General features: G+C 28.6%; 1 protein-coding gene across 2 annotated transcripts; it reads left to right on the forward strand.

Annotated features, from left to right (window-relative positions):
• Positions 1–271: 271 nt before the first annotated feature.
• On the forward strand, positions 272–22,527 carry LOC148232012 (myosuppressin-like). 2 transcript variants are annotated; one of them, XM_088193202.1, is made up of 3 exons: positions 272–618; positions 20,665–20,872; positions 21,874–22,527. In XM_088193202.1, exons 2-3 carry the CDS (start codon positions 20,665–20,667, stop codon positions 21,963–21,965), a joined length of 300 nt encoding a protein of 99 aa, XP_088049328.1. In that variant the 5' UTR covers positions 272–618; the 3' UTR covers positions 21,966–22,527. The 2 variants fall into 2 exon arrangements, with proteins under 2 accessions (XP_088049328.1, XP_088049329.1); XM_088193203.1 differs by lacking the exon at positions 272–618 and adding an exon at positions 14,692–14,780.
• Positions 22,528–22,553: the final 26 nt, after the last annotated feature.

Genomic DNA, 22,553 nt, shown 5'->3' on the forward strand with positions numbered 1-22,553 from the left:
TGTGTCATCTATGAAATCAATAACATCAGATTTAATTTTTAAACCATTTAGGTCATTTTCTGGCATCCAATATGTCGTCATAAATTGCACAAATATTATTTTGTAGAATAGCATAAATTTTATAACACTGCCATAATTATAATGAAAATATGACACAAATATTAAGCTACAATAAAATATACTTATTTGTATATAAAATGCTCAAGCTTTAGAAGCATATTTATCATGGATTCGTGTTTATTCATGGATTTTGTTTTTTAATTTTGGAATAAGCGTTTTATTAAAGAACAATATTTTTATTTCAGAGTATTTTTATGGGACAAACGGTATACCATATTGAGACAAAACAACGATAACACGTTGGGCAGACGAAACGGCATGATTCGTTGACTGGTAGGAAGCTTCCGATATTTTTTCATATCGGTGTAATTGCGGACTCGCGCCCCCATCGACGCCCACAAGGTGCAGTGGGGGCGCCCGTAGTCCACCCCGGGCCCCGTTATAAGTTTGGACCGACACAGCTTCGCCCTTAAAAGCCAACCGACCTCCGACAGGTTCGCAAAAGCTCCACGAGCGAAACACTTGTTGCTGTTGCTGAAAGCTGCTAGAAAATTTCAAGTAAGTTTTCCATTCCTGTCTATCGTTCCTTGTGAATTCGAAAGAAAACAATATTTTTTCAATTCGCTATAGTAGCCCGATTTTCATGTTACTTTTTTATAATCTTCCGTAAAATTCATCGTTTCGTAAATTTATTTTGACAATATACTCTTTATAATGTTAGTTCGCAATATTTAATATTATATTTGGAATTTATTCAAGTGTAAAAAAATTATTAAAAAATTTTAATTTCTTTGGTGAATAGATTTTAAACATCACAAATTTTATTTTTCCGAAAAAATAACAATTTTTGCAACATTATTTAAGAGAAATTTATTTTTTGAGAATAATTTTTCCATTTTAAAATTATTTAGAAATATATATCAAAGTAGGAGGCTTAGTTTTTTTATTATTTTTAATGGAAATATTACCAGAGGATAAATAATAAATAATATTATTACAATATACATAACTTAATGTTAAAATAATTATTTCATTAATTCACTTGAAGATTTGCTTCTAAATTTAATTATTTAGGCAGATATACATGAATAGCTTCAGTAATGATATCTTTTTAGCAGATATAGAATTTAGCATTTTTTTATTGTGAATTTCTGATACGCCAAATAGCGTCAACGGTTCATAGCAATTGGCTCCTAAGTGACGCCTTATGGCGCGAACGGCTCATTGTGTTGGAATGAGATTATCTAAATTGTTATTAATTCAAATTAAATTTTTAATGTCGTAAAAGGTATTTTTTGAGCAATACCGGAAAATATATCGGTATTCTTCAACGATAAACTGTATTAGCTTAATATTTTCTTGTCTCATATACTCTTCTTTAGCAGTTTCTCATCCAACTTGTCAGTTTTATTTATTTTGTGACAATTACTCTTGAATTTTAGTGAGTAATTTCTCAGATATTAAACATTTCTGTATATAAACAGTTACGTATCTGTTTTGTTGCGTTGCAAGTCCAAATATTGCGTTATCATACATATATAATTAAAATATATTCTTAGTTGCAAAAATATCAAAATTTCTATATTAAAATTAGTGTTTAAAGTTACAATTATTAAGACCCTTCAATGTTTTTATGAAATTTCCATTAAATGGTGTAATTTATTGTTTTCGCAAATAAATATTTATAATAATATATTTAAGATTAGATTTTTTAATTATATGTCATAAATAAATATGTTGTATGAAAAAATATATTTATTGTGAAACTTTTCTTATTTATTTTATAATTAATTTTCTATAAAAATCTAAGGTATTCCGTATTAAAATATTTTAGTTAAAGTCTAGAATTTTTAATTACATTACAATACATTTTATGCATAGTTTTTTACAGGCCTAATTCAAGAGATTCTTAAATTGGGCAAATGCGATTTTTTTTAGTATACTAAGAAATATTTATTATTTAAACAAACCATCCTATAAATATTTTAAATTATATTTAAAACTATATGTGTGCTATATATAATATCGTTATTCTCATTAAAACATTATTTATTAAAGAAAAATACGCTTTTTACCCGTCGCAAAATTAAAACGTGTAAATATTTAACAATCGTTACTAGTGAAATTTCACTATTTATCTCTTCGTTTATTCGCGAAAAGTCAAATAATAATTAAACCTAAAAAAATACTAGACCTTTTTTTAATAATTATAATAATACGTTTCTTTAATTTATATTTTTCACGTTTTTTGTATTACGATATTTTATTAAAACGTTCGATGATAAATACACAATGTTACTTCAAATACTTATGTATGTGTGTTTTAATTAATAATGTAATTCTATATGTAGGTTTACTCATATGTGTTCTATTACTTAAATTATATATAATATAGTATTTATATTCATTGTTTAATAAGTGTATCCTAGTATTCAAACCAATTTTTAAATAGCAAAATTTGGGTATTGATAAAATTAACATACCGGTAATTATGTAGTAAAAGCTATACGTATTAAATGTGTTTTTACGGATGAATGTTTTCATTATCAAATTATAAATACCTTGCTCTTCGCGATTCTTTCCTTTTAGATTTTTTACTTACTTTAAATTATTTTTATTATATTATTCTAAGAACGGGTAATGCAAAAACCGTACTTTAAAAATATGCTTTCTTACGAGCGAGAAGCACGAGATTGTGAGCGCGTACGTGTTTCAAATGAGTCAACATATTTGAAACACAACTCTTCTAGAATAAGTCTGATGTAGCTTTATTATTTTTGCATACATTATTTAAGTTGCTTATGTTAGCTCTATATCGTACCATAAAAGTATTTATTTTCCCAATATTTATTATTGCATATTCTTATAAATTAGTTTTTATTTAAAAAGACTAATTTATAAAATAGACTTTGCTAAGTAATGTCAAAATTGGCTTCACCCCTTTATTTTATAAATATAGAATAAAACACCAAACGGAGTTTTGGGCTCAATAAACACCTATATGGGTTTTCAGCATTGAACGTGTTAAGCAATTATAATAAAAATAGATGTTATATTGATAATAAATTTAATAGTCTTCTATTTTAATCATAAGCCGACAGTAAAGTTTAAGAGAAATGTATTCTATTATTTATCGAGAAAAATTCATAATGTAATTCGTAATCAAAAGTTCCTTAGAATTATTTTAATTTACATTATTTCTGTGTGAGGAACAATAATAAATATGGAAATTTTTGATCTATAGGAAAACGTGTAATTTTTGAATAAGAAAAGTAAACTATTTTCATAATTGCACATCAAAATTTTCAGTCATTTTCTCCTCCCAAATTTCTCAGACAGCAAAAAGTCTTAATTTAATCCACGTAAATGAAAATAAAGTAAACAATTTTACACTACTGTTTATTAATTTTCTATTTAAATAAAATGGTACGGTTTCAGAGATATAACAATTTTTAATACACTTTCACTAAATTTTATCTTAATCCGATTCTTAAAATAGCTACCGTTAAAGTAATTTATTAAGATGACTAGTCTTTCGGTGATGCTTTACTTTAATTATAGCTTAGCCTAAATATAAAATAAAATTAACACAGATTAAATGTGTTGTTTGTTTTTTTCGCTTTTGTATGTTGACAAAAACCATAAATTAATTTAGAAAAAATATGTTAAATATAGATCTAACTTTGTATGCTATTTTAAAATATTATAATATCATTTTAAATGCCTTATTATATAATATATAAGGCGTTCACTTTTAATAATGGTGTTAAGTATTTGTATTGTATTCAATAATTTATTATTACACCCACCTAAGATTTTATTTCATAAGAAAAGCTCATTGGAAGCTTTTATTTGAGGTCGATTGTCAAATGAATAGGCACAATTCAGCGTGTTTCAAAATGCAGGGAGAATAGAGAACAATACACGACCGTTGTATATAAAAAAACATATTACTTTTTTTTATAATACACGTGAAAATGTACAAGCAAATGCTGAAAAACAAACAGGCAATAAAGCGGATAGCATTATTGTTTCTGCGAAATTAATTTTCCAAAATTATATTCGGCATTGTTGTCGAAATTAAAATTTAACCATTTTAATAATTATATTGCAGCGATATTAATATTGAAATAAATTGCAATTCATTTGTGAAGTGAAATGTTACTTTGCACCTGTTGGGTGAAAAGTAACAATTTGTATGGTCTGACGGACCGCAGTGAAATTGCTTTAATTAATTTCCTCAAATTACTACGTCAGAGGCCGTTTTGTTTGCAAATGGACCAACTTAATTAATTAACTTGGTTCGCACTGATGCAATTAAAAGAGAGGTTACATGTCATATCGTCGATAAAAAAGTCGACGTTTAAGTAGACCATTTTACGAGCAGGTACGCAATTTATATATTTATATATCATTGTATGAGAGACATTCGAAATGTTAAGATTCGAGGATAGGTAAAAAGGAAACGGTATTATACCATTTACGCTTGGGTGCGCGTGACGTGGCAAACTATTACTGTTTATAGCAATGGCATTGCGAGAAAATAGTGTCGTGAATATAACACGAGAAGAGGCTAGTTTAAGACAATAATTCATTGTCACTGAGCAAATCATTCAATAAAGTAAAAACAATTATCATTTTAATAGATGTTTATCGTCCAATGAACAATGTTAATTTAATCAGTTAAATTTTTCCGGATTTTTTTTGTGATACGGTTTCCGAAAGATTCATTGCGTTATGCGCTGAAAAAGTATGAAAATCCAAGACACAAAACATATTTAAATAAAATAAATCATTAAATAACAACAGCTAATCCTTGAAATGCTTATGCACAGCTTATTTACCATATATAGTTATTTGTGTACCCTCTTCCGTTCTTGAAATATATTGTATAAATGTATTACCAGGGAAATATTTTTTCCGCACGGAACCAAAAAATCCATACCACACATTGTACTGTTTTCATTAATAATAAAATAATACTTTTTTACAAAAAAATTTTTGACAATATGTTTCTTTTGGCAAAATATTGAAAACCTATTACAAATTGTTTTTATTTTAGTAGATAATTATGCACTGATTTATAAATGAGATTCGAGCTCAAAATTTTAAGAGTAAAGCTATCAATATAAATTAGATATCTATGAAAGTTATCCATATTTTTTTAACAAATTAAAATTTTGTTACTTAAATGTTGTGAAGCATTTATTGCTGTTTCGCATATACCTTTTCTTTTTAGAGTATAATCTTAAAACAGTATTGATTATTTTTTTCACACGTTTATGGTTTATGCATAAAAATAATATGAAATATCACTTCATACGGTCAAACGACATACTAAGATTCCTCAAGAGATAACGTCGCGCTAGAAGAAGTACTAAAGCGTAAAATTAAATATTTATTTACAAACACATCTAAAATATACTCTTATAGAAATATAATAATAGTTTGATATATATTATACACTACTTCAGTGACAAATTGCTTTATATCAAACATAAATTATTTATGATAAATTTCTAATAGCAAAGACTTCAAATAAAAATATCTTCCTATTAATATTCGTCTAGTATACTGGTTTAGTGTGAAATCAATTGAAAATTCAGGTTCTATAAAAAGTGTTAAAGTGTTAAATTATTAATTTTAATTGTTAAAAAAATATTCATTCTTGCTAAATATATCTTCTGTTAATATGTTCCATGTGAACATTTGTGAAAAATTGTGCCGTATTTAGATATATTCCAATAAATATCAATCTCGTAAAAATTTCGTTTCGCTGTTGAATATATTATAGTAATACAATTACGTGATGAAAATAACTTATAAAATAGAACAATATTTTCAAGCAGTTTATAAAATATTAGGGATTAGATTACTGATATATAAAATATTACATACCTAAATTTCGAATTAAAAAAATAAACTTTAAATATAAATATATTCGTACAAAATTATGGCTTTCTGATATTATGTAAAACTATATAAATCTATCGTTACCATTTGGCATACACGATGCAGTAAACCGGAAATTACTTTTAGATTGAATGTGAAAATTACATACTTTATATTTAGAAAATATTCATATATTTATAAACACACTTTCACGCAGGATTTTTGCTTTCTTATTCGCTTGTAAATATATATCATACTAAGAAGATAAATATATAGATGTTTTATACAATAGGATCATCGATGGTTAATTACATAGCGAGACCCTCCAAAATTACCGCATTATTCTGAATAAATTATTCGCCTGTAATATCTGCAAATTAGTGGGCTATTGTTTGATGTTTGCAATCGCAAAAAATAGTTGATATTTTCATACTAAAGCTAGAAGCTTTTAAGCAAAGTTAATTCAGCTGAATGATCGATCGCTATTTCCGTAAAATATTGTATATTACAATACTAATTTTCATCGTCGATTTTCAATGAAATCCGCTTACGTTTTTTCTCACATTTTCCTTAACTGCCTGAAAGTTGCGCTTAAAACTTCTAGTTCGTAGACTAAAATACTTAAGACCGAGTCTATGAAAAAAGTGCTTATTGGATTACATTTCCGTTCTAGGGCCGAATGATTTATGGATATAATATGTTTTATTTATTGAAACAATGTGTGTGAATTATTATAACATCGACTTAATAAAACACACAACAAAGTTCCTTTGTGGTTTGTAATAAACTATGATGTTATGCTGATAGAAACTTTGTATCAAAATAATAATTTTCAATATACTTTTTTATATTTTTCTTAGTGAATGTTTATGGTTAATAATATTCGGTTACAAGAAATATGATTTGTAAATGAAAATATCTATTTTGATATATTTTATGAATGAGTTCTAATTTTTAACTATTTTTTGTACTGAGCAAAAAATTATATGTTTTATACATAAAAAACTAACATCGTTCCGATATTAAATGCAGCTTCTGAGAATATAATATGACATGAAATAGGTTTTTTTATTACATAATAATTTTATTTGATTTTTTTTATAATTAAAAAACATAGTTTTAAAGTTATGCATATAAGTATCTACACTTAACAGTGAGCTCATAATTTAATTATTTATTTATTAACAATGGCGCCACTTAATCAGTATTTAATATATCATTTGGCACATTTTATTTGTATAAATGTGGAATTGAAAACAATTTCTAAATTAATTTATAAAAGTCATTCATATTGTATATATAAATATAATAAATATAACCAAACCATATAGTTTATAGAACTATGTATACTTTAATTTATTAAATACAATATTGTCAATTTCGTAAAGTTAGTTGTTAAATTAATTTACATACCTTATTTATTGATGGTAAAGTTTGCTTTCTCTTAATCTTTTAACGGTTCAGTGCTGATAAGTATAATACAAATTGGAAAAGTCTGAGTTCTTGATAAATTTAAGCCCATTTCATTAATAAATCTGTCGTGCTTGTTAAAAGTTTTATAATTTTATTTATTTGTTCTTACAGTATACTTATACATCAGAATTTATTTATAATTAAAAATCAATGAAAATTCTTCTTTTGAATGCTTTTTATAACTGAATTAAAAATATTCTTTATTGCTATTCTATTCTTTATCGATCATTAAAAATTATATAAAAAATCTTTGATTTTGATATTGAACCTTAAAGCTGTATACGTATATTCGTAAAGTAGAGTTACAAAATCCAAATATATATATCGGAATAGCGTAGTCTGTACGGTCTTGACTGGTAGCCCAGGAGCCGCGGGTTCGAGACACGACAACAAACTCGAATTTGTATTTATTAAAATGCGCTATTATTAAAAATTAGTGACATGTATTAATTAAAAAGTATAATACACATTATAATCAGTTGGTACAGATTTACCCCGTTGTAAGGCATTAGACTCACGCCTGTCAGGTTACAATATAAGATAAAAAATTATGTAAAATGATAATATAGACAATACAATACATTTATAACACCCCTTAATATTTTCAAGATGCTATAAGTGTCGCATTTACTCTTTTTTGGGCACCCAAATGAGCGTTAGATGATCTAATTTTTATGTGATACTTTAGATACTTTCACCAAAAATATATTTTTCTTTAAACACATATTTTTATCTTCTTGGCATACATTTTAGAAGCTGTGTAAAAACGGGACTAAGAATTGATACGGTCATTTTACACACACAAAGTTCGGCTAGTCGCGGTTAACTCTACCTGACACTCGAGTAAAAGTCTATATTATTATTTTAACTAATCTTGTATCTTTATTTTTTTAATTTTTAACCATATGCATTGGGGAGAAATTAATTTTATGAAGTTTGTTAAGAGCTTTTTAATGTTCTCGACTTGAAAATATTTAATGTCTGTTTCAAACAACGTCATTCTTACCATAGATATTTTCTATATATACCCATTTTTGTCACTACGCATACTGAACACAAGTGCAAAGTTCATCTATTGTATAATACTCAATAGCCGAATTATTCTTTTCTAATACACGCTTTAGTTGTTCAAGGTTCGAGAATTAATTTGAATAAATCAACATAAGCGATAAAATCGCTTACGTTCTTGAACTCTCCAGTTACTTTTTAAATAAAAAATATAATATATAAATAAGAGAAAACCATTCGAGACATTTTCGGAAAACAATCTGCGAATCCCTTGAATGTCTTAGGTATAATTTCATGCTCATTTTTAAATGTCAAAATATATTTGATTACCCGGATTTCAAGGCGATATCGAGTGACCAGATAAAAAGTTTTCTTTCTATTGAAAGGGCTCTTGCTAAGTATGAAAATAAACAAAGAGTATAGAGCTCCCGCGGGGGCGGCTCAAAAATTACTTTTTCATCGCTGCGAATCACGAGGCAGGATATTAAAAAGGTGATTGAAAAATTGTTATATTTGTCTGAATAACATTTTAACAAAAGGGTTAACCTTTAAGAAATTCAAATGCTGGTATAGCTAAATCCTTAATTTGTTGAGATAATGCCAGGTTCGACTACCAAAGCAAAATCGAATATTTATTTATAATAAAAAATTATCTATTAAAATTATCTATCACAGTAAATAATGTGAAAAATTTGCGCTAAGTTTGCACACAAAATAGCAGTAAATAATATAATAGTATATGTATACATGTATTCTAAATAGAATCTCTCGATAATATAACAGTAACTTGTTGATCTATATAATTTACTTTTGTTTGAAATTTTGTTGAGCTTTCGTTTATAACAAATTTATATGTTTATAAAATAAACGTAATTGCATATTTTAATAAAATTAATGAAAAATTTATGTTTTTTTTTTAGAATTATCCACATAATTTATGTAATAAAAGTGCTTTAAGTAGCTCGCTAAATAATAAGTTTGTAGATCACTGCTCTATGATTTTTCACACTTGATTTACAATCGAATAGTTCCGGGAAATTGTTTTGCCGGATATTATGTTATGAAATTCTGTTTTGCCGGATATTATTATTTTCTTTGTATCATTTTCTATTTGTATATAACGATGGTTATTCGAATGGTAAAATCAAATAAAAATCGAAGCGATTTATTCTATGATCTGCGTACCGTAGAATAATTTACTAGACATATTTTTAGCAACGTTATGCTTGCAGTGTAAATTTATAATTAAAAAATACAGGTTCAATCGTTACGCTGAAGTTAGAACACAGATCGCCAAAGTTTCGAGGATGCGGAGCGCGTTCTGTACGATACGCTATTTCATAGCGTCCTCGAATATAGCTCTATTGCTTGGAATCTATGTAAAGCAATGCACTCTTTGCTGTTAGAATTTTTTTTTAAATACAATAAATCTAATCAGTAATTGTAGTCTTTTTGCTAAGAACGATGAGATACAATTCATTGCATTCTCAGCTTAGCAACGACTCAATAAAGTCTTTTTTATCTATCAATGCTCAGATTCGCTCATAAGGAGCCGCGACTGCGTCCCTTATTCTTACTTGTCGCACCCAGGACGTCAGCGCTTGAGAATGCTCCTCTTACACAAGCCATCTAGCTTCTCAACAATCTCAGCAAACAAAAGGAGATTTTCGGCGATAGCTAAAAAAAATATGTGGAATGGTGCTTTTATACTTTGTATTGTATATTTGGTGCTTTGTATACTCTTTTTGAAATGATCATACTAGAATATATAGAACCAGAGAGTTATTTTGTTAATAGTACTTTGCTATGGGAGTCAAATATATAATTAAAGGCAAGAATAAATGTATCTTAAAAATACATATTTAATATGTTCTTGTCATTTTTGTATTTTTACATTTGCCTCTGTAAGTTCTTGCGTGTTTTTATTATCGATAATGGCATTAGGATAAGATTGAATTTCATTCACAACCAAATTAAATTTATTTGCTAAACGCTTCATATCTGAAATCTGTCGCAAATTATCAATTTGCCCTACAATGACTCGTATTTGCCGAGAAAAATCTTCGTTATATAATTAATTTGAAACGTCCTAAATTAAGACTGGCGTTAATCCGAAGAAGATTCCCTCTGGCAATGCCAATTTTAACACTGACTTGAAACGAAACGACCCTCTTGTAAATTTGCATACTTGCCGTTAGTTCCTTGCGTGGTAACTGTATAAGCCGTGACGAACTTCGCCGACATGGCAAAGGACAAAGCTATAAAGTTTAGTTGTGTTTGTAAGTGTTTTGCTGCTGAACATTGTCCCAGTGATAAAAGGATGACGGGCTGTTATGCGATTATGTCGTTAAAGTTGTCTTCAAAGAAAAGAACATATCGCACGATATAAAGAAATTGGCGTAAAAACGATACAATTATGAATCGTAAACATTATCGTCAAAATATATTGGATTTGGCGAAAGATGACATTAAAATTATATTAAAAGCTTTGAGATATATTATTTAAATATATGACATTAGGTTAAATCTAATAAGGAAAGAGTTATTGATGCGTTTTCATTTAATTGCAGAACATATTCCCCAAATTTTCCGAGGCGCTTTTTTTACTATTAGTCGGCACAAATTTTACTTTAATATCTCAGAAGACGAGTAGGATTTTCTCACTGATGGTTTGACCTTAAACTTCCACCCTTCTTATTCGATGCATCGAGTCTTGCTTGTACTTAATTTCACAATAACGAATCTGTGTTTTATCATCAATGACAACGTTTGCCAGATCTGCTTGATTCAGTTTCATATTTTTTTCGCATATTTTAGCATACTTTCAAAGATTCCCATCCACATTTAGAGTCCATACCACTTGTAGATCAACATTCCCCGAAAATCTTTTCTTCAATAATTGAATAGATAATGACTGAGATAAAGACTATTACATCATTAACCTTGTCGTGTGTTATTTAATATATATTTATTTGGTCATTATCGTTACCATTATTCTGTAAACTTATCTACATGTTCTCGTAGTAACAGCGTGAAGTTCATTTTCAGTAATTAATTCTTTAAATTTTGATTCTCTTGTATACGTATTTAAAGTTTTTCTTTTAAATATAGTTTTTAAGTTGTGTTAATTGATTACTGCCTCGTTGTAATGACGACCCTTGTTCTCTTTGGCAGCGAATTTTGCAAACTCACAGTTATGGACCTGATCTTCGTTTATCATATTATTTTAAGCCCGCCGTTTTTAATGTTTAATTTAATATAATCTAATGTAAAATTACTGCTGTTTTCATAAGATTAACAATTTATGTTTATCACCAAATAACTACAACGTTGACACAATATTTTTAAATTAAAAATTCTTAACATATTCAACTTCTAATTAGAAGAGAAGACATTAAACGAGCAATGTTTGTCGTTGCTTTGTTAAACGCCCGACATGAATATTAATGTTATACGTCAGCTCGATTTTATTTATTATATTTTTTTTATTTATTTAAAGCGTAGGCCCGTTTTGTTGTACAGTTAAATTAATTGCCTTCAAGGAGCTAATTTTCCAAGCGGTTTTGTTGTGCAAAGTTGCAAAAGAGAAGTGAAAAACAGCTAGAAAACAAATAAAAAAAACATCTGAGTGCCCTTTGTCTCCTTGCTGCCTTTTCCGGGCAATTTGTCCTAAACGTGCGCCGCAATAAGCTAGCGTATGAAAAATTACTGTAAACGAAATCAATTTCCGCTCTTTTGCCGCATATTGCGTCGGAAAATTGTATTTTCACGTCGGTAAATATCGAATGACGTCTCTATGTACAAATAGCACTATTTTATATATTTATTTTCTGCAGCTGGGATTTCCCTAGTGAAACACGAATGAATAATTGCTTTATTTTAAATCAAGATGTCGATAATTGACGGTTATTGTTAAAACCGCAATACGCAATCATTTCTAGAAAATTAATATTGGAATTATATTAAAAAGAGAAAGACTTTCTGCGAAACTAAATCGAAGTAGTTGTTGTATAAATTATATTATTGTCATTTATCGTTACAATACCCTTGTACTATATTCGGCGAATGAAAAAATTAACTTTGTCAGGTCATACCAAGGTGTTTTAATTTGTCATGCTGAAAAAACGTGAAATTTCGTTAAAACACTTCCCCAATGGAAATCAAATTCTATTATAATTATACGTAGTAGAACACTACTGCTTTTTTATTTTTTTTAAAACAATGAAATAAACAATAACACTTTTCTCATATTCCATTTATTTATATTTAAAAAATCTTAATAAATAAAATGCCCTATGTGCAAAAAATGTTTTATATACATGTGATTTATAGAATCAATATTATCACATTTACTTACTTCTAAGTAAACTAAAAGATAACCTTGTATATTAGTAGTCATAAAATATTTATACGTTATGTCATATATACACGATTTACTGATAAAGATTATATATTGTTTCAATAACTGTTGTATATCGAACTCATTTAAAAAAAATATGGATATAACAAGTATTGTGGTGTCATAGAATCAATCAAACTCCTAATGACTTTTACTAATATTGTCTTTATTTAAAACATATAAAATTTGTTTGACTTTCTAGTTTTATGGATTTTTATTAGAACCATAAAATAACTTTTAATTTTTATTTTAACCATTGAAAATACAATTGAAAGCAAAATATTACAATAGACTCTTTTTCGCATAATCGGCATTTTGATTTTTTCCGTCTAGCATGTGTTTCATCACTGTATTGTACGATTGTTATTGTAAACCACCCATTTATGATCTCCGGTTATCAAATGATCGAGAAAAGGCGATCAGCTTCAAGATCCAGAAGCTCTTGGGGTATGCGGTTACACGCTGATTTATTTATGTTGCTCAATTCGCGTGGAATCCATTCTCCATTGTATCCAAGCCTTCCCAATATTATTTATGTGTCTATGCACGGTTGAATCGGACTGGTTTAGTTTATCGGCAGCTATTCGATAGTTTGAGTAAGATTTGCTTCCATTTCTGCAGCCATGACATCATCGTGTATTATGCTGGTCTCTCATTCACATCCAAGATTATTCTTGATATCGTAATTTTCAGTTCGATTTTTTTAAATGAATATTTAATGAATAACAAATGTTTTCAGTGGTCGTAGTTGTCATTTTTATAAAAAAAATCATATAACATGCAATTCGTATAAATTGTTCACTTGGTAAAAATTCTGCCATCTTAAATTTTGAGGACCAATTCTTTTTAAATATCAGAATAAGATATAATATAATAAAAGTATTTATATAACCTTTTGATTATATATATCCGACAATGAAACTTTATTAAAATCGTAAGCAATCGAGATTATAGTTAGTGAAAAACCACAAAGTCACGTGACTAAACGGTGGCTAAGATTGGTTATTTTTTATTTGTGTAGAGTTTTTTGGACATGTCTGCATTTACGTAAATAACGTGCAACTTTAAAATGATTTATTTTAAAAAATAAATGGGAAATTTGTTTAGTTTCAAAATACTCTTATATACGAAGTATAAATTCAGAAGCGGCAAACTCCAGTTTGATATTTTGTTTCAATTCTGTGAGTTTGTCGTTTTGGATATACCAATCAAGTATTAACTGAAAAAATTATATTAGATATTTATTTGCTAATAATCCTGGATTTAGTCGTATAAGTAAAAATATCCAGATAAAAATTAAAAGTATTTTAGAAAAATGTTCACTTCTCTCAATAAAAATCCAAAAATTACCACACTATTTACTTTTAAAATATAACTTAAAATCTCGCCTCAAGTAGTGTCCTAATAACTTAGGGTCCATATTTATTAAAAAATAATATTGTAAACATCAAATAGATCTCTATTGTGCTTAAGATGTGATATATAGATTTAAAAGAGAAGTATTAAAAATACTTTTTTATAAATAATATTACTCAAGTAATTCCTGCTTGAAATTCAATAACCTCTACAAAACCCAAGGAAATTCACTTTAAGGAAACATGGTTGGAAAACCATGGTTAAATACTTTTACGTGTATTGCTTCTTATCAACTTCTAATATTATTAATAGTTAACTATGATTACAGTGTAACACAAATTATCCTTTACAGTGTAACATTACACTACAAATATAAAATTTTCCGCAAGCGATACGTGAAATTAAACAACCGCTAATGTTTACTTTGTAACGATCGTAAAACGTCGATTGTTCATAAAAGATAAACGTCTGAGACTTTTCTGTTCAGTCTGTGACTTTCCGTGATCTTCGACTTATTCAATCACTATATAATGTTTATATTAATATAGTGCATTTATAGCGCCGAAAACATCACATATTAAACCAGTGACGGGTAATAACACTATTTACTATTATCTATGACGTCTACAATAGAATCAATATCAGACTTATCCATTTTGTATGCTTTGTTTACTATGTATACAAAAATGTTAAGTGAATGTACGTACACAAATTTCCCATTATTATTTTAAAAATCTTATTCGTGTATCGTAAATCTTTGACGTTTTACCAAAATTAAAAAGCTTTTAGCAGTGTTTCTCTTATGGTTCAATACAAATACTACGCATTATTACTTTCCATCAAGTTTCAGCAATGGAGTATGTATTTCTAGAGTCGCGTCGGCACGTATATCGACATTTATTTAAACCGCTAGTTGCGATTTTATACAACGCGAAGACTCTTAAATAACTTTTTAGGTGCCACCTAATTGTAGTATTATTCCAAGTGCTGTTAGCAGAATATAGCTTTTCGCTAAGCACATATTAATAAACATTACTTTTATTAGTAATATTGCTAGTATCATAAACTTAGTAAGGCATTGTATTATTTATCATGAGATGATCAGAATGAATATATTTTTTTATCTTATGAGTTGAACTCTCTTCTATTCTAACGAACGAAAAAAGCTTTACAGAGCTTTCAGTGATAAAACTTAATTAAATTAATTCCGTAATCAATGTACTATGTGTGCAATTAAATTGTATGCTACTGATATAATTTCATACGATTTTATCATCGTCTATCAGTGACGAGTGTCATTGACAGCTTTGTAGACATGTCACGTCATGTTTATTTCTACATTATCGCCTGTCATGAATTGTATAGGTAATTCATTACTGAATTCCATTACATATAATATATGTATCTAACTTATCAGATTACCATGCATTAATATTACTAACATACTAATGCTAAAATTATATTTTTCTATTTCACTTCAATGCTATTTTTTAATCACCTCAATTGAATTATAATATTTTCTGATAATGCTAATTTGATCTGATTCTTAAGGCTTCAGCATTTCCTGATCTTTGGAAATGCACAAAAGTCGCATTTGTTCATTAAAATGGTTACAATTTGTGCATATATAACTTATTCATAGATACGTCTTCAATCTGTCTTTAATCACTAATATGATGTTTTTCCACTAAAACAGTTTACGGATTTTGAGAAGGTCTTCAACAAGGTTTGCCTTGGGTTATTATTTAAAAAAATGTCGGACCTCAGTTACTCAGATGATTTAACCCTGACATTGTGCATTATTTTTTTTCAATGTAACCCGACAGGCGTAAGCCTAATGCGTTACAACAGGGTTAATCTGTAACAACTGGGTAAGTCAATGACACATAATAAATACATATAAGTAAGTATTAAACATGAAACTGAAAGTCTGCGAATCGGTGACATATATGTAACTAATTATAAATTATTATATGTAATATAATTTATTATCAATACATGCCACTTTACAGCTGGATCTGTTTTTTTTATTTAAATAATAGCGCATTTTTATAAATAAAAATTTAAGTCAGCTGCCGTGGCTTGAACTCGTTGCCTCTGGGTTATTAGTCTGAGACACTATTATGCCATGCTAGTCAGTGATATGTATTTTCTGAACTTGATTGCTTGATTATGTTTATAGCAATAATATCGGGGTTCTAAGTAAAAATAAATGTTCAAAATAAAGATTGTCACTGATAATGTTTCACTGCTGTTTCTGTTAAGGTCCGCGTGACGTTGATCAGCAATTTAACCTTATACACAGGCAAAATGTGGCAAAAAATTAATAAAAAACCATCCGTTTTCATTGATAAGCTTTTATATTAAATATATTAGAATATCAGCGGCCATTGGGTGTCGTAAAGAGAGCAGGCGCGAGACTTTTATGACGCATGAATCAATTAATTCGTCGAAGGATTCACTAAGTTAGTGGAAGCTATTTTACAAATAAATAAACGCGTGTTCTAAAGCTATTCGAGTTTAATCCCAAAATACAATATTTTTTTCCTGAATATCCTACGTAAATATAACCACCATATTTAATCTACTCAGAGAGTATGTAAAACTGTTTTTAGCTCTTTTGATTTTTACTTAAAATAACAAGTAATAAACAAACATAAATAGTTAATACTTATTATACAAAAATAAATATATATATAGCGGGTGTTTGATTTTGCTTTGTGCTAACACAGAAAAACATTCCATTTTCAATGAAATGTTCAAGGTAAACATTTTTAACAATGTTTTTTAATAAAATTCAATACGAAATTGAAATATTTTTTCATTTAGTCTGGTTTCAAAAAAAACCGCCGCCCTGGAGGCAAAATTACCATTTTTAACCGTAACATGGAAATGGTTTTAAGCTATTAAAAAATCTACAAAAATATTTCCATTCATAACATATAAAGTGTTGCTTTGTAACACAGCGGTATTCATTAAGATTTTTACGTTTTTAAAAATCAATAATAAAAAATATGTTGTTTAAATGTTTACCTTTGTGTTACTGTACAATGCCATTAATACTTCATATATTACGTAGAAAGGTCTTAATTTTTGCACTAATATTATCCACTGAGATTCAGCCTAATCACAGAAATTTGATAGTTAATAAATACATATGTGTAGTATTTCATTATTAAAACTGTTGGCGAATGTACATGTTTTTCAATAAACACATGCTAAAAGAAAATTTATAACAGATTACATATCAAAATATAACTTTACATATATATATTATAAATCAATTAAATTGGTATTTTATAAAAAATATTAATATCTACAATTCATTATAATTCGTCTAATGTAAGATCAATGAGCTGCTCACAATACATGTGTTGAAAATTGATGAATTTTGAAGTACAGTTATAAATGAATAAATGCAGTGACTTAGCATTCAACGAAAAATCTAGTTTTTTAGTATTTAATAACGATTCTTCTTGGTCATTATTTTTTCTAATAGCTCTTCAGAATAACATTGAATCCCGGAATAAAAACTATATTTTATTTTTTGATAGAGTAATAAATTGTTTGAAAAATGCTTTTAAAATATTTTTGACGCAATTTTCTAGCATAGGTGTTCAGCGATATTAAAGATCCATTTATGACTGTGCCTTCAGGTCTTTTCATCTCATACGAGGGTGCGACACAGCCTCCGGATAGGTATCGCACACACATATGAGAAATTGTAGTGTGTCGAGTAAACAGCGAGGCGTTCTAGACAATTGACTCGAAATCCGATACACGTTCCATGTAGCGAAATTGCGCTTCCTTAACGTTTTGTTTAGTCAAAAGTCGAATCGGACGTGTGCTGAATCAGTAGGCAAACAAGTCAATAAAACACACTGTAAATCACGAATAATCCCACAGGTAACGTGCGTGTGTGATTTAATCGTGTTTTAACACAATTGATGGCGCGCTTCTCTGAATATTACATTTACTTGTCAATGATACTATGTGTATATAAACATCTATGTGATACTAAATGCACGTTTATATATATTACTATAATAAAATCTATGACGATATACCATGATGATATCACATATTACAAAGTAGTAAGCGACTTACTTTGATGCACTGACAATAATCATAGTTTCTCACAAAATTCGAGATTTATTTCACAGATAAATCCTAGAAATACACAGTACTGAGATATTTTCAATAATCAAATTGCAAATAAAAAATGATGGAGTATATTGTATAACTAATAATTTAAGATGTTATATACATTTAATACATTATATAAGCATTTAATATTTTATTTAAATAAAATGTATTAAAGCTGGTGTGAAGTACTTTTTTGTATTTTTAAATGCCGTAGCATTAATTTGATATATTAAAATTATTATGGAATAAAAAGAGGCTTTAAAATATATTTTGTATCTGTTTGTTTTCGCTTAATTAAACGACAAACACTGTGAGGTCCATCAGATTTTCTTAACGAAAGCCGTGCTTTATCAAGCGACAATCGCAAAACTAATTTATTTTAGAATTAGCAAAAGCTATCTTAATAAAAAGTTACATTTTGTAAATGTAAGAATATAATTAAATTGTGTACACATTGCAGTATAAATAGAAAATGCTAATTATAGTATATACGAATCCATACACAAAAAAGAAATGTTAAAATATACCATTATGTCACTCGTTAAGAAGCTGTATGGTTCGTGCAAGAGGCTCCGTTCTCAAGCGCTAACGTTCAAGCCGCAATGGGTTAGAATATGGGACGCAATCGCGACTCTCTAGGACACTCTAAGGCTTGCAGCTGAAAGTCACCGAGCATTGATCAAATTTAAAAAGTGCTTCATTGTATTCTAACGCTCCTAGCAAAAAAAAACACTATAATACAAATACAGATTTAACCCGTACTCCTTCTTGTAGAGATATATCAATTTTCTTAATTGTCTTCAACATCAAGGAGTACTTCTTTTAATTAGAATTCTAGATAATGGACCAATATTCGAGGACGCTACGAACCAGGGACCACATTTCAGCTTTTGCCAGAGGGGTGCAAAAGCTGGCTAGTCAATGATCGTTTCTTTAATATTTTGTTTTCATTAGAATTTATAGTTTATTTCATTAAATGACGTGTATTTTTTCTGGACAAATTCAAGAGGCGTCCCTGTTTAGAATCCACGGCAAAAGCAATAAAATAGTGCTGTCGCCGATGCAGTGCTTATCAAGCATTAATATTACGACTTGCAATAAGTGAGAACATAATGAAGCATATCTAAACCGAATTTTGACCAATAGGAGAGTGCAAAAATCAATTTTCTCTTCTCAGAAGTCAAAAATTCACGTCAAAAGCAGTAAATGTGTTGCAGTGGGAACGCTCGTTACCGAGCGTTCTCACTGCAATGGCACCGACATGATTTTATTGCTTTTGACGTGAATTTTTGACTTCTGAGAAGTGATAATTGTTTTTGTGCCATCCTATTGACCAAAAATCGATTTGAATACACTTTGACCAATACTCTCATGTCAGAAGTCTTTAGTAATATCGGTAAGAATAGCTATCATATTTTTAAAACATAGTATAATATCGAATTGCAGACAAACTATGGAACAATTTGCGAAATGCGACATCAGCTTATTTTCCCCTAAGAGTTGAGTTGGTTTCGTTTGTATTTTGGACTTGACCTAATGAAAGTTCTAAAACTGTAATAAGTTTTAGAACTTTCATTGACTTATAAAATTGGATCGTTTTTGGCTTGCATTTCAGCAAATTAAGATCCTTAACAAAAGTATATGCATATTGTATAATCACTATTTTCCGATAATTGATCTTTTAGGAATTTTATATCAATTTTATCAAGTCATGAAAATCCTGTAGAATATCAATCGTAGTTTCATGTTTTCATTGAAGTGTCTAGTCTTCATACATAAAGCTTTAAATTCCATATGTAAACATCTGCATATTTAAAAGCGAGATGTTAATATATTTTTTTAAATCAGCATTGCTCATAGATTTTTAGTTTCTCATCAAACAATATTCTAAAATTAATCAGGTATTATGCTACTTTATATATATATTTTTTATCAGTTCCACTAAGTCCCCTTTCGTACTGGTCTCTGTGATTATATATAACTGTTGCATATATCTAGTAGCACTGCTCGCAGCACAAAATATTTATTAGACTCATGAATTTAGTATCCTTTACTATTCTCAACGCCTCATACAAAAATCTCAATACTAATAATGTATATTAAGTATAATTATTATTAATATATTAAGTTTTTAACTTATGGATATAATACTTTCATACATAAAAAATACGATCGCTTCGCACATAAAACGTTTTGGCACTTATGTTTTACGTTCTCGTTCTATAAATAAAACATATTTTTTATTTGGGTAAATGGGGTGGAAAAGGTCAGAGTAAACATTATGAATTTTAGGACCATAAAGATCATAGTAAACTTTTAATTTTTTTCAGATGATGCAGTGGTGCCGCGTAGTCCTCGTCGTTTGCTTGTTAGGTCTGGTGTCTTCGGGCAGAGCCTTTCCGACTCCGCGCTGTTCGCCGGAGAACATCGAGGACCCTCGCGCTGCAAGGTTCTGCGCCGCGTTGGCAACCTTCCTGGAGCTATACGCGGAGGCTGGACACTTCGAAGACAAATCTGGAACCCCTGTTGACTACCCAGGTAAACGATCTCTTTCCAGATTGATGTTTTGAAGTCACGGACCTTTTATACCTGTCTTTCGCGACTCACCTTATCAATTTAATAATACAAAAATATTTTTGGCTGATTTTAATTTTAACTCGGTAACATGTTAGTTTTTATTTTGTAGAACGCGAGAGTTGGTGATGCTTTCTCACTCACTCATTTTGGTATAAGTACTCTTTACTATCTATGACTTTCTGATGAACAAAGATAATTTTCTCTGTCACGTCTACTGTTTTCCCTAAATCTTAATTTGGGATCAGATCACATCACTTCCATCCATCATATTTTATTTAAATGCTAGTATATTTTTGGTGGATTCCTAATATTTAAATATACAAACCTATCTCAAAGGTGGATTTCATTAGATCAATTGACTTTCGCATAATCTTCCAAGTGTTCAGTTTGCGTGCTGATGAGCCCATACCAACCATATCTTTATTCTTCAGAGAACCACGGTCTTATGTCGAATTATGCAACCCTTCTGCGATAGATATACCTTCAATAATACTAAGATCCTTTTTTTAATCAATCAGTAAGCAAAAATGTTATTATATTATAACAGCATACAAGTAATGTAACATTTTAAATGGCAACTCTATTTAATTAACCAGAAAATTATAAAATAAAGAATATGTGTATATTTAAATTTTTTTTCAAAGCACACATGAAAACAATCTCTTATGTTTCGAAACGGAAATAATAATTTAAAATTATTTTTTTGTAAGATAAAACCATATAATACCGTATAACCTTGCGCCCTTTTCTAATTTACTGCTTCCTTTGATTAATAATTCTCATTGTTAGTATTTGTTCACAATTAAAAAAATCTTTTGAACCCAAGCATAAAAATACAAAACCCGATGTAATCTATAAAATAAGTATTTTTACCTAAGAATTTACCCACTGGTAAGCCTAAAAGTATCTGGCATAACGGTTAATAACTCACATTCATACTTAAATGCATTTATTATTTTCAGCTCTCTTCAAGGAATATCCACAATTACTCGACACCGGAATGAAAAGGCAAGACGTCGTACACAACTTCTTGAGGTTTGGACGGCGCCGTTAAGATCATACAAGATCACTCGTCCGGCCACTCCACACAAAAGGACTAAATTTCTCTCTCCTTTAAAACGATAAAAAAGATTTTAAATTCATTTCAATACAAGCTATAAATCTCAACCAGCATGGAATTATTAAAAATGTTCAATATTAACTTGCAATTGATTGACATCTCACAATAGTGATCTGAAGCATGACATATCTAGTACTGTTCTGGTTAATGTTGTTTGAAATTTTATTTTTAAATCTTTGTTTATATAAAGTATATGTATAAAATTTAAATACTAAAAAAAATAACATCATCTCTTCTATCCCTAGTTCGTTGAAATGTATTTTAAAAATCGATTAAAGTTCATGTTGTATATATTGATAGTGAAATAATATAGTTAATATAATATACAAAAAAACATGTTTTTCTTAACTTATACGCTTTTTTTACTTTAAACCTAAATGTGTATGCATTGTAAATTTATTTTATTCATTATGAGTTTATTTTTTTTATACATGTTTATCATTATTTGTATTAAAAAATAAACAATTTAAAAAAATAAATATGTTTAGTCTGGCTCCTTGATTGTTTCAAATTTTCTAAAAC

The sequence above is a fragment of the Plectrocnemia conspersa genome, unplaced genomic scaffold (genome assembly GCF_051122295.1).
Source record: "Plectrocnemia conspersa isolate PC_06_02 unplaced genomic scaffold, ASM5112229v1 ptg000009l, whole genome shotgun sequence".
Taxonomy (NCBI): Eukaryota; Metazoa; Arthropoda; class Insecta; order Trichoptera; family Polycentropodidae; genus Plectrocnemia; species Plectrocnemia conspersa.